The sequence below is a fragment of the Nesoenas mayeri genome (assembly GCF_963082525.1).
Source record: "Nesoenas mayeri genome assembly, chromosome: Z".
Classification (NCBI taxonomy): Eukaryota; Metazoa; Chordata; class Aves; order Columbiformes; family Columbidae; genus Nesoenas; species Nesoenas mayeri.
Window position 1 is genome coordinate 35,493,445 of NC_137542.1, and position 14,371 is coordinate 35,507,815.

The 14,371-nt window shown below is 38.4% G+C and overlaps 1 protein-coding gene across 3 annotated transcripts in view; it reads right to left on the minus strand.

Annotated features, from left to right (window-relative positions):
- HOOK3 (hook microtubule tethering protein 3) overlaps positions 1–14,371 on the minus strand; it is an 84,195-nt gene that overhangs the window by 13,742 nt on the left and 56,082 nt on the right. For all 3 annotated transcript variants that reach the window (XM_080362720.1, XM_080362718.1, XM_080362719.1), the window contains 5 exons: positions 12,134–12,274; positions 9,048–9,135; positions 3,408–3,442; positions 2,536–2,618; positions 501–601 (listed from right to left, as the gene is read on the minus strand). In XM_080362720.1, coding sequence (XP_080218846.1) covers positions 501–601; positions 2,536–2,618; positions 3,408–3,442; positions 9,048–9,135; positions 12,134–12,274 — 448 coding nt within the window. The remainder of the gene's footprint in view (positions 1–500; positions 602–2,535; positions 2,619–3,407; positions 3,443–9,047; positions 9,136–12,133; positions 12,275–14,371) is intronic.

A 14,371-nucleotide genomic window follows, 5' to 3' on the forward strand; every position in this document is an offset into this window, starting at 1 on the left:
TAGATGGGTGGTTCAGTTCTAAAACAAAGGACAGCTATTTCAGTTATTTCTATACCACCAGTCCTAGTACAGACGCAGCTTTAGCTGTTGTATACATTTGTTACTCACAGGCAGAACTCCAGAAGAATTTCTGCACACAGCATTAGAAAGGGTTTAACACCCTCTCCTTGTCATCAACCAACATCTGGCATGCTTAACAAGGTTTGTGTGGAGACTATCAAAAATCTGTAGCAGTGAGTATACATTTGTACAGAGGCATCAGAGGGGCTCATGAATAAGTAACAACAGGGGACAGTCATGAACACAAAATCAGGGTAAAATCCTCTGCAGAATTAATCACTATTAGGTACCGTAACAGTAAGATACAAAGATCCCACTGTACCTTCCTTCTATTTTACTTGCTAGTGTGTTTACAGAAACCTCTTATTTTTATTTTTGCAGGATGGACATGTGGTGCAGTCCGTCAGAGACGGGCGATTAACATGGAATCATAAACTTACACTTTTGGCTTTTTCCAAGTACTTTTTGTATCGTTCCTCCATTTGCTTCATTTCCTCCTCTTTCTTCCGTAAAGCTTCTTGTAATTCTTCAATTTTGAGTGCTTTGTGTCAGGAGATGCATATATTGGAAAATAACATAAATATATGATGCTTATTTTAATGTTTTTCAACGGACTTTTAAGGTACAGCTAGAATTTATTTTAGTTAAGAAAAACTAACATAAAGAACCTGTATGTTGCAGATACAATAGTTTTAATTTCTGAATAGCTCAGAAACACATTAAAAATATTTACTCCTATATAGTCCCATGAGATTGCGGTTTTGTAAACAAATGTTGCGTTTTTCAAAAATCATGAAAGAATAAAGAGAAATGGAATCATAAATCAATCCCATTACTCAATGTGAGTTTACTAATGAATTACAGATTCTATAATATCTTGGTATTGAAATTCAAATAAATACAAGTTTTTTCTATTTTATATAAGAGAATAATTCTTAATAGGTACAACTCTTGATTAAATCTGATGAACTGTAACACTGGATACAATTTATCTGACTTGAGACATGAATATACTCAATTTTCTCCCCACATTTCCTTAAGCAGAAATGCAAACCAGTAGGACACTTTCACTGTACAGCATTTTCCTGTGCTGATATAGGACTATATCAAGACGCTATTGCTTATATATCATCTTAGGGAAAAAAAAAAAAAAATTGCTTCTTCCCAGATCAAATAGCGTATATCATTGCTGTCTGTTTCTCAGACAATGTGAGATAATGGGCAACCCTCAGTTCATCTCTTTTGCAGTCTCATTTTGAAATGTTCTTCCATGTTTTTCCTAAGATTTTCTCTCTAAGCATTTGGAAAACACTAAGCTGGTAAGAGGACCAAGTAAGATTTTTCACTGATCAGTAAGAGGACCAAAGCAGATGTCCTCCAGGATTGCAAGAATCCATTTTTCAAAATGTGCCACAGTTCTTGTATAACACTCAAGCGTTTGGGCCATATCCACGATAGTTAAAAGAATCTAAAAAATAATTAATACACATTTTCTGAGCATGAAAAGAAAGGAAGAAAGTACATCTATTTTTATTTTACCAAGATTCAGACACAGATTTTTAAAAGTAACTTGTAATTTCAGTAAACTAACTACAGACGTCTCAATATGTCCTAAAATTTGGCAGCTAGAGTAAAAACTTTGCTATTACACTAACATGGAAGATTATCAAGTATGACAGGATTATTTCTTTATTAACTACTCATTAAGTCCCTGAACCTCATTTCCAAGTGTTCTAACACTTCCTAAGATGTGGAATTTGTAACATATTCTGCACTTTTAGCTAAACACAAATGAAAATTCTTTTTAGGTACAGAATGTATGTAGTGAATAGTGAATGGATATTTCTATCTTCCTGTATATCATGATTAATAAAAGAGCTTCGGAACAAACCAGAGAAGCTGCCAGTGGTTGCAATGTTTTGCCACCTCCTATTATAAGTAGCCTTGAAAAAAAAAATATACCTTCTTCAATACTTCTCAGGAAAAATGTAGCATTAATGTGCTAAAAAACAACTGGATGCTGGGCTCTGGATACCATCTGAGCAATGTGATATATATCCCTACATTCTCTTTGACCAGTGTCTGAAAATTTTCTCCAACTACAACACAGTTCTGAAAATACAGAGAAGGAATATATATTGAGAGTAAAAAATACCCAGTGATGTCAGCAGGGATCTTCTATATCAGGGTCTTAAGACTGATGGTCAATGACAGATATGTCAGTGACTTGGTATTTCTTGGTATGGCCACTGTAATTTACTATGGTGGTCTCTAAAATGTGATCCCCTTAATTTCAAATGTTAGAAGCATCTTTTTGGTCACCATAGCTTTCAGAGGAATTAACACCATGCATATATCATTGCCATTTAAAATGTACATTTTGTTTATTTTGCACATCCTATAGGTATTATAATTAAAGTATTCCACAGTAAATACTTCACAAAGAAAAAGAAATGGATTGCACATGTAACTCACAACTGTTATTGCATCTTGGTTCCAAATCCTCAATAATAGCTCTTTTCTTCTGTAGCTCATTGTTAGCTTCATGGAGTTTCTCACTGTTACAAACCATAAAAGAACATATTGTTTTCCAAATATTGTTACTGTTCTTAAATGAACATTAAGTGATACAAAGAAAATCTTCAGATAGTGGTATATTTCTGAGACCACGACCAATTTTTGCTCTGGAGCATGAGGACAAATGACAATGTCACTGTGGAAATATTTGTTAAACAAGCTGAAAAACATTATGGTGTATGGAGAACTGTAATAACAAAGTTTCATTCTCAGTAATTATAAATTTCATTTAGAACTTACAGTTAATTGTACAATGCATGCCTAAAATGAATACACATCATTGAGACTGCATTTAGAAAAATGGCTAAACTTAAAGGCAACACAAACTACTTTTTTATTTGCAAGCCAGTCAAAAAGCAAACAGATCTTTGCATTTTAGGGAACAGTTGCTGAAATAGCAGAACAAAATGATAACACTTCCTAAAATGTTATATTTAATGCCATAATGTATACTAAAGAGTAAACAAATTGATTTTGTTTACATTAGCATGCTTTCCTCAGAACAAAATTACTCAGTAAAGATTTACACAGTGTTCAGCGAAGTTTTCTAACCACCACAAAACAATGGTTCCGTCATTACTTACTGCTTTCACAAAGGTTTCTATGAGATGGAAAAAGTATCTGAATAGCAGATTCCCAAACATTCCTGTGTTATTGAATTTCTTTTAGTTGTATATTTTCCAGATGCATGATTAGTGACTGTTTGTCCTTACCACATGGAAAACATGTTATTTGAAATAGTAAACAAAACAGGTAAACAAAATACTTACAGATGTTCTTCAAGTTTCTTTTTCAGAAGAACTGACTGAAATAGAAAGTGAAATGTTTTATTTGAACATAATCAGGAGTTTTAACATAATTTCAAAATTATTTTAAAACATATAATTTTGACATTCTAGTCAAAATTCAACTTTTTACTTCACTCAGTTTTAGATCATAACTATAAAGCCATCCTCTGTGGTAGCAATCCTTCTCTCCACAGCTGTGTGACTTTCCTGAAATTAGAGCACTTTATAACTTCACAAATATTTTCCTAGGAATTAGATCAATAAAAGCAAGATCGATAAACACCAAAACTGTATGGCACTTGTTTTAATTTCTTCAGTAATGAAGACTTAATAAATTAACCTGAAATTGTAAAGTGCAGCAAAATTTAATAGAAGAGCCGTCTTACTGATATTGCCATGCCATTTGCATGAAGACATGTAGCAAATTAGTTGAAGTAAATTCCTGTCCCCATAGAAACCAGAGAGAGTACAGTGTTTCTGACTGGAGTACAGCAGAAATTTTACCCTTTTTCTGTTTCTCATATTTGATTCAGACACTTAAAAATTATCATACAACTTACAGTGTTCCACTTTGATTAAATCATATTTAGGTAAGCTCTTTGAATAAAAGCTTCAAAGTAAACTTTATTTTATCTTTAAACTCACTTCATACACAATGAGTATCTTTCAAATAAAATAAACCAAATAAATGTCTCTAAACTGAAAGTAGCGTTAAGTAAATAGAAAGCCATACTCACAATAGCCTTGAGCAGAAGCCCATGCCAAGAAACAGAGATGACATTAGTATAAAGCAAAACAGCAGCCAACAGAAGAAACTATTTAGAAAGTCATGAACAGAAAAAGTTAAAGCTATGCATTTTTTCACACATGTGCATTTTTCTCCTCTGTTCTCATCAGTTTAATCCTGTAACACTTTCTCAAATACATGACTATAAACAGAAATATAAAAATAGTGACAAAGCACATTGATAAATCATTTTATTTAAACCAGGATTTCAAAAGAGAGCAACTGCTGTTTTGGAAAGTAATTTAAAAATAAAAACCATACAAGTAAAAAACCAGGAGAAAATATGCAGTCTATTGGGCTACAACCAAAATTAAGAGATGCATGTGTATTTGTGGAGTGTTTCTGAATTGTGTTACTGCCACACTGATTGAACATATGACAAATATAGAATATTTAAATCAGAAACTGCCTTTCTGGTTTGCATTTATCCAGTACCAATCACATTGGAGGTCTAGCATGGGGTTCTGGTCCAGAATGCTTTTTTTTTTCTTTTCCAGTCCTCTAAACAGCTACAGCAACACAAGCTTTTCTGTAAAAATGAATGTTTGCATGGATCTTTCTTGGAAAGTAATTTAAAAATAAAAACCATACAAGTAAAAAACCAGGAGAAAATATGCAGTCTATTGGGCTACAACCAAAATTAAGAGATGCATGTGTATTTGTGGAGTGTTTCTGAATTGTGTTACTGCCACACTGATTGAACATATGACAAATATAGAATATTTAAATCAGAAACTGCCTTTCTGGTTTGCATTTATCCAGTACCAATCACATTGGAGGTCTAGCATGGGGTTCTGGTCCAGAATGCTTTTTTTTTTCTTTTCCAGTCCTCTAAACAGCTACAGCAACACAAGCTTTTCTGTAAAAATGAATGTTTGCATGGATCTTTCTTGGTCAAAAAGCATTTGAACTGGCACCATCACTTCTGTCTGATCATTTAGGGGACTACTGGTTGGTTTGGACAAGAAAGGGAAAAGTTGTCGGCAGTGCCCGTTTTCCTCAGTTAAGAAAATACAAATTGAATTTGGCTTTTCTTTTGCAACCCTTGTATTACACTTGGGCTTAGCTTAGAACAGAACTACTTGTCAACATTACACTGGTATATTTTTATATATGTTTTTTGCATGGGACCAGCACTGTTGTGGGAGTAACTCCTCTCCCATCTAGCCAGAACATATGTTCTCACAAGCAAGAAACTAACAATTATAAACAGCACGCACAATTAAAATTAGCAGGACTGAGTTTACCCAGAGTAATTTACCCAAGACATGAGATTAGGAAAGGGAATAAAAGGTAAAGGTGCTATTTTAGCCACCCAAAGATCCTATATATACATGTAGCAAGGCAGATAAAATCAAACAAATTACTCCCAAAATGGGCAACCATTACTTTTTTTTTTTTGTCTCAGTCAGCTTCAAAGCCACACATCCAAATCCTCTGCTTCTAACAAGTGATTATTATAACTGTTGTTCTCTCACAAGGTCAGTCTCTTAGGGAAAAAATGGCAATTAAAAAACCCCACAAACCTTTATCTAATTTTGAGCTAGTTTTAATGTCACTCAAATGTTTTATCTGTTCATAACACAAGACATTTCTATAACAAAACTGTAAAAATCAGCAAATGCACAGTTGCTATTTTGATTTTTCCTCACAGTGCTAACAAGTTCCTGTTACACCAAAGAAAAACACTTATTATGGTGTGGTTTTACGAAAGATGTATCCTCCCCAATATTTAATTGCTTTCTTTCTTTTACATAAAAAGCCCTACAAAAATCTAGTCTCTTTGCTGGAATTTTCTTTCACGCTTTAACAAGCCAAATGATCAGGTCTGTCCCCTTTTTGAGGGCATAGTTTGTTTTTGTTCTGCATATTAAGGCAACAGGCGGATGGCTAGGCTTGAGGTTAAACTAATTTAGCAGGGTGGGGGAAACTATGGTACATGACTAGAGAAAATTGCTTGATGAGACTGGTAACACTGTGGGAAGATGATGAAAGCTATGAACAGCACTTTGAGGGATGGTCAGATTTCACAGATGCTAAAAGTTATCATAGAATAGTTTGGGTTGGAAGAGACCTCTGAATGTCATCTAGTCCAACCCCCCCGTGCAATGAGCAGGGACATCTTCACCTTGATGAGGTTGCTCAAAGCCCCATCCAACCTGACCTAGAATGTTTCTAAAGATGGTGCATCTACCACATCACTGGGCAACCTGTTGAAGTGTTTCACCAAATGAGCAAAGTGGCTGAACTTCACAGGCAACTGTTTGGTAAACAGGTAACAGAGAGGGGGATACACACTTTTTAGGGAGCTGCCAATTTAAGAGGACTTAGTAATTGTATCAACAACAGCATATAAGGACAATATTGCATATGTAACAGTATGAGAGACACCATGGTATGGATTTAGCAAGACTAGGTCCAGTGGAGCAGAAGTAACTAAAGGCAGGTTGTTTATATAGGAGGAGATTATGGCAGAGAAAGGGAGAAGTATAGCAAAAAAGAGTGATAATAAGGCATGCAAATGATGTAGTCAAAGCTGTTCAGTGTAGCTGTTGAGCCACCCTACATATGACCACTGCAGTCTGGAGGACAAAAAAATCAAACCTGCTACTGTGACCACACTCGGCATGTCTAAGTTGATTCTGTAGTCTGGAAGACTGGGCTAAGCAGGCCTTTCCCTGGCCAGCGAGGCAACTGCCAGGATAGACTAATTGTGCATCCCAACAGGATGTGTCACTGCCTGATGCAGGCCTAATGGCACCAATATCTTCCCAACATCCACCTTCCACTGCACTTCAATACAAAATCAAAACTTCTTCCACAAGTGGATCTTGCAAGCAGCATCTATCATTACAATGCTACTTGCCTGGGTTAGGATAGTGCTTTTACTACTTTTGTATAAGCCTAAAAATTACTTCAATTTTGGAAAAAAACAAAACAAAACAACAAAACTAAAACTAAATAAATACATAAATACGTAACAAAACAAACCCCAAGCCCTCATCATACATTTCTAGACTGAATGCAAACAGGATCTTCAGTTTTCTAGGTTGAGCATATTTATAGTATAAATACACAAAAAACATGGATTTCAGTGCAGTGTTGCAGAAAAGCAGTGAAAAACAGAGGAAACATGGTGAAAACGATGCACCAATTAACTCTATGTCATGTCTCTCCCTATCCTTTTTCTCATTCTTCTGAAGAATCACTGTTTATGTAAGGATATCTTAAAGATAACTCAGGTGATCCAAGCACAACTTCCATCTACTTAAGTAGCTGGCTTTAACTTCAAGGTTTGCTCTGCTTTGTGTGGAACAGTGGATGAGGTGTCCTCATCTTTAGAGGTTTTTGCAGCCTCAAGACTTCTCTGAGTCTACACTCTCTTTTGCTTCCTGAAGAGTACATGAAATCCTATATACCAAACTCAGCAAAACAGGCCACAAGATTAGTGCCTGTAGATCACCACTGGCAGAGTCAGACAAACACAGAAGCCAGGAATGCAGCATCTGCATCATGAACTTGCAGGCTCTGTGTTGCGAAGGCCTGACTGGTACACATACCAGGCTGTACCATGGTGTTGTGATGGTGGTGTTTTGCTGTGAACAGAATCATCTCAGATGATACCTACACAGGCTGCAACCAGTCCTTTAACTGAGCTGCAACTATATCCAAAATTACTGTCCAAACCAGAGCCTCAAAAAGAGACACAATTAAAACTAGAGTAAATAAAGCTGAATTCAATTAGACAGGGATCATTTACAATACTCAATATCTGAGAATAAATTTGCCATATTCTTGTTCACCCTGAAAAATCTGGTTTTGGCCAATAACCAAGACAATGAAGAATATCTCACAATCACACCCTAGTATGAACCTACTTTAATATGCATTTTAAGTTACTTAGGAAAATGATCTTATTTAAACATGAATAGGTGTCCTACTTTATCATACAGTTTGCTCTAAAAATTAAAAGGATAAGCTAAATTAAACACGTTCTTAAATGAAAATACGCAGCTAGTAAAAACAATTGCTTTTTTATCTATAATTAGTTAAAACCACAAAAATAGAAAGCAACACATTACAACTTGTTGCCAATTAGCAACACAATACACTGAGATTGTGAGCATACACTGTGCACATAGTCCTAAAAAAAAAAATCACTGTTTTCAAGAAAGTTCTAGAGCTTCTTGTTGTGGCAAACAGAATTTTTGAGTGGAAGACTGAAAGTTCTTTTCAACACTAACCCTGCCAAAATATGTATTTTTACATTAAAAATAAAGTTAACTCTGTATGCAGAAACAGAAAATTCTGCATTACATTGAGGATCTAATTATTTGACCTTTTTTTTTTTTTTTTTTTTTTAGTTTTGGCCTGCCTGGCTTCTTGCATTACAAGATACATTTACATCCACAATTACAGAGCTTCCACTGTCAAGACAGGGCTTAACTTTAGTTAACAAAACTAAACAAGAAGTCATTTCAGATACTTTATTAAGACACAGAGAATTAACAATTCCTTAATTTTCTGGTAAACTCTCTGTTTTAATTGAATAATTTTAATGCTAATTTTACTATTGGAACAGACACAATGAATCCAATAAAGTATATTTGACACCTTCTCCACATAGGGTGCTTTTATATTCTAGACAAACATCTTAGTGTGTCTTACATCCTATTTAGAGGAGCACAATTTAGTGATAAGACCATATGAGCAAATATGGAAATCTATCAGAAATCTCCATTTGCATCCTTCTTTTACATATTGTTTTATAAAAAGTTGAAAGTTTTGAAAATGGTAACTACTTGAATGTAAGCTTGATGTACATTTCTACTTACATCTTCAGCTTTTGAATCTTGATCCTGCAAAGATTTTTGTAGTTCTTCAACCTGGGACTGCACTTCTAGAAGTCTCTGATTTACCAATCTAGGAAAGAGATTTTTTTTCAAGAAAAAAACAAACAACTGGAAGAGAAACCTTAAGATTTTTTAGTGTTCAGTGTTTTCAGGTGACCTACACAAGAGATGCAATACTGTATTCTATTTGCAGAAAATGTACAACAGTAGTTAGAGCGCACAGCAGTTCCAGAGATTAAAGCCTGTAGTCATCCAGAATATTCTGATACTCTTTAAAGACAACATAACTGCATGTGTTAAGAAATTATTTCTATATACACAAAACAACGGTCTCTAACAGTCAGCTTTGCTGTGTGAGAGCTACTAGCTCACTACTTTTACAGAGTCACAGAATCCTATAAACTTGTAGGTTGGAAGGGATCTCCAGAGGTTGTCTAAATCCAACCTTCTCCTTAAAGCAGGTGCAATTACAGCAGATTGCTGGGAACCATGTCCAGTCAAGGTTTGGACACTCTTACTGGTGGTGGTCTGAGAAGCTCTTTGGGCCTCTCTTTGACAGCTCAGAAATGTCTTCTGGGAATGTTTCTTTCCTTGTATTTAGTCAGAATTTCTCCATACTGCATATTGTGTCTGCTAACTCTTGTCCTTCCACTGTCAGTATCTGAGAAGAGTCCAGCTCTGCCTTCCTGACACCTTCCCATCAGGTAGATGTAGCTCACAGTATTATCTCCTCTATGCCACCTTTTCTTTGATCTGAACAAATGCAGTTCTCAGTCTTACCGCACATATCACATGGTCCAGTGTCCCTTACCTTAGCAGTATTATGCTGCACTCCTGTACATCCATGTCTTTCTTATACTGGTGAATCCAAAACTTTACGCTATGTGATTTCATAAGTACTGATAAGAGGTGAAGGATCATTTTCCCAGACTGCCTGCCTGCACCGTACTGAGAACAGTTCAGGTCACAGCCAGCTGCAAGGTCCCGAGCTGACACATCCCCCCTTTGCTGCTCACTGGGACCCCAGAGCTTTTGCATCAGAGCTTCTCCTGAGCCCAGACCGCATTGCCAGGCTCCTCCCGGACAGGGACAAGGTGCCCATCAGTTCATTTATCTGGACTGCTGAGCCTCTCTGAATAACAGCTCTCCTTTTCAGCATATCAATCACTTCTCCCAGTGTGGTACCATCCTCAAACTTGCTGAGAGTGTAGTTGCTCCCGTCAGTCATTAAGAAAGCTGATGAACAGCATTGGTCCTGTTATTGATGCCTGAGGAACTGGTTGCCAGTTGGATTTTATACCACCAATGACAACACTTTAGGCCCAAATTTCCACTCACTTTAATGTCCACTTATTCAGTCTATATCTAACCATTCTGAACATAAGGTTACTGTGGAATACTATGCCAGGACTTAGCTAAAGCTAAGGTAAACACTGTCCAACATTTCACCCTTCTTCACATAGGCAGTCATCTCATTGTAGAAGACAAATGCATCAGTTAGGTAAGATTTGTCCTGAATAAATCCATGTTGGCCTTCCCAATTACTTTCTTGTCCCTCATGTGGCTGCAAACATATTCTCGATGGACTTGCTTTGCAAAATTCCCAGAAAATGAGCTGTGGCTGACCACTCTCTGTAGTCTTGCCCTTCTTTAAGGTGAGTGCAGTATATACCTTTTCCCAGGCTTCCAGAGCCTTACCCAATCAAAGGGAAAGATCACAGAAGATCAGACAGAGAGGAGATTCAAAGCTTTGATAGAGGGCAGCCTCACAACAATATCAGCTAGCTACCTCAGCATGCTTAGATGCATGATGTCTGGTCTCACGGACATCTGTATGCTGACTGGCTTAATCTAGCAGGGTCAGCTAAATCAGGTTTCCCAGGAATATAGCTTGTTGGGTTTTAAGTACATCTAAGAATGGAGACAACCTCTCTTGGCAATCTATTCCAGTGTTCAGCAACCCTCTCAGTAAAAAAAAAATAATAAAAAAATAAAATATAGAAATGTTCTTACATTTAGATGAAATTTAATGTGTTTAAATTTCTGCCCATTGCTTCTTGCCCAGTTACTGGGGATGCTGAGAAATGTCTAGCTCCAGTCTAGCGCTGCAGGCTTGGGGAAGAGTGGTTGGAAAGCTGCCTGGCAGAAAACGATCTGGGGATGTTGACTGACAGCCAGCAGAATATGAGCCAGCAGTGTGCCCAGCTGCCCAAAAAGGCCAACAGCATCCTGGCTTGTATCAGAAATAGTGTGGCCAGCAGGACTAGAGAAGTGATCATACCACTGTACTCAGCAGTGGTGCAGCCCCACCTTGAATACCGTGTTGAGTTTTGGGCCCTTCATCATAAGAAAGCCATTGAGGTGCTGGAGAGAGTGCAGAGGAACCCAATGAAGCTGGAGAGAGGCCTGGGGCACAAGGCAGTTGAAGGAACTGGGGCTGTTTAGTGTGGAGAAAAAAAAAGCTGAAGGGAGATCTTACCAGTCTCTACAAGTGCCTGAAAGGAGGTTGTAGCATGAAGGTTGTTGGTCTCTTCTCCCAAGTAGCAAGTGATAGGACAAGACGAAATGGCATCAAATTGTGCCAGGGGAAGTTTAGATTGGATATTAGGAAAAAATTCTCCATGGAAAGGGCTGTCAGGCATTGGAATAGGCTTCCTAGGGAGATGGTAGAGTCACCATCCCTGGAGGTGTTTAAAAGGTGTTTAGACAAGGTTCTTATGGACATGGTTTAGTGCTAGAGTTAGGTTATGATTGGACAAGATGACCCTGAGGGCCTCTTCCAACGGAAATGATTCTGTGATCTCCTTTAGATTCTCCCATCAGATACATATAAACATTGATAAGACCCACTCTGAGCCTTCTTTTCCATGCTACATAGTTTCTATCCCTCAGACTCAAGTTATATCAAAGATGCTGCAGGCCTGTAATCACATCCTTATAGTCTTTTACTGCACTGACTCCGTTAATTCCATGTCATTCTTGTACTGAGGAGGCCAGTATTGGACACAGTACAATCAAAAGTATATGGCATTGTTAGAGAAGTCAAAGGAGAGGACAAAAATTCTTACCTGTTTTCTGTCTCCAATTCATTTTTCCGTAAGTTAGCATCATCAAGAAGGCTCTGCAACAATGCGATCTTTTCATTGTCAGAACCTTCTTGGTTCAACTTTAACATCTTGTTCTCATGCTGAAGGCGAATGAGTTTCTCCCTAAACACAGAAAATACCGTGTTGTAGAAAATGGTATGCCTATCTCTATAAAGAAGAAAACAATTCACCACAGGAGGTGTAAATGTAATGTAAAGATATCTTTACCTATTGAGGGAGACGGCTGAAAAAACAATTATGCCTTCAAACCCCCATATACAAACGTGATTAAAGGAGTTGTAATTGTAGAAAGCACGTGTGGCAGAATGCAAACCCCCCTCTCTCCCCGCCCCCCTCCTCCAGTATGGAAGGAGTAGGCACATCTCCCTCTCCCTCTGCTACTTGAGGCTCACAGCTTCTTTTGTTTGGCCACAGAGCACCCTGGCCAGGGCCATTAGAAGAAGGGAGTGCCAAGGCGCCACTGAGCCTCTGGGCACCTGCAGCCAGTGTGGGGGATGTTTGGAGGCTTCAGGGGCACGCACAGCCAGTGTGGGGGTGCAGAGAAGCTTCTAGAATGCCTACAGTCAGATCTGATCAGAAGCCATAAAAACGGGATTCTCGTCGAGACTCCGCCCATTCGCGGGTCTCTCGGAGCACGAGCAAGATGCTGCCGCCGAGAGCCCCCCTCCCCGGGATGGAGACTCCGCTTGCCTTGCCGCCACGGGTGTGAGTAAAACTTCTCGCAGAATTGTGAGTATATTTATACTTTCCGTGCACATTTGCATGTGTATAAATTATTTCCTCGCACAATCGTGAGGGTATTTTCCTTCCGTGCACATATGCATGTGTAACTTTCCATGCAGATTTGCACGCATAATTTTCCATGCTCAATATGAGCACGTGTATAAATTATTTCCTCGCACAATCGCGAGTGTATTTTCCTCCCGTGCTTCCACGTCAGCACATGTAATATTCCGTGCACATTTGCACGTGTACTTTAAATTATTCCCTCGCACAATCGCGAGTGTATTTTCCTCCCATGCTTCCACATAAGCACATGTAATATTCCGTGCACATTTGCACGTGTAAGTACATTAATCCTCGCAGGATTGCGAGTGTATTATAAACTTACCCTTGCACAATCGCGAGTGTACACTTTCCATACTCACTACGGAAGTATGTGTATCTCTTTGTATGTGAGAGTACGTGTATCTCTCTTAAAATAATCCCACACCGTGTTTAGGCAAGTGTGCACTTCTCCGGGACTCAGGGCCGGCTCCGGCATTGTTTTGAGTGAAGCCACGTGCATGCACACTGTGGACCGCCTGTTGTATTAGTTGCTGCCCCTTAACAATTTTCCTCAACTGATATCCGAACCTTTATTTAAGTCACTTTGGAGTGCTAAAACCCTGTTTCTCACCGTTTCAATAAAGGTTGTTTTGCACCCTGTTGTCCCTTAAATTAACCTACGGGGTGCCTCCGTGACAGCATAACACAAAGGAAACTGCCTGAGTGCCCCTATTAGATCTCAGAACACAGCTGGACAGATTTATAGGTAGAATGTGGAGACTGCAAAGTTTGGTGCCAAGTGAGATTGTAATCTCAGCTGTCACTGAACTAATGCATGAACTTGGGCACTTCTACCGTGTTGGTCTGTTTCCATAGAGTTATAGAATCATTTAGGTTGGAAAATACCCTTAAGATCATTGAGTCCAACCATTAACGTGATACTTCCAAGTCCACCAAGGACAGTGAATCAACCACTTCCCTGGGTAACCTGTTTCAATGCCCGACAACCCTTTCAGTGAATAAATTTTTCCTAATATCCAATCTGAGCTTCCCCTGGCACAACCTGAGGACATTTCCTCTTGTCCTATCACTCTTAGGAAAAGAAACTGACACCCACTTCAGTAGAACTTCCTTTCAGGCAGTTGTAGACAGTGATAAGATCTCCCTTCAGCCTCCTTTTCTCCACGCTAAACAGTCCCAGTTCCATCAGCCGCTCCTCATCAGACTTGTGCTCTAGACCCTTTGCCAGCTTCATTGCTCTTCTTTGGATATGCTCCGGCACCTCAATGTATTTCTTCTAGGGACGGGCCCAAAATGGAACACAGTATTCAAGGTGGGGCCTCACCAGTGCCAACTACAGGGGGACTCATCACTTTTCTAGTCCTGCTGATCACACTATTTCTGATACAAGCCAGGATGCTGTTGGCCTTT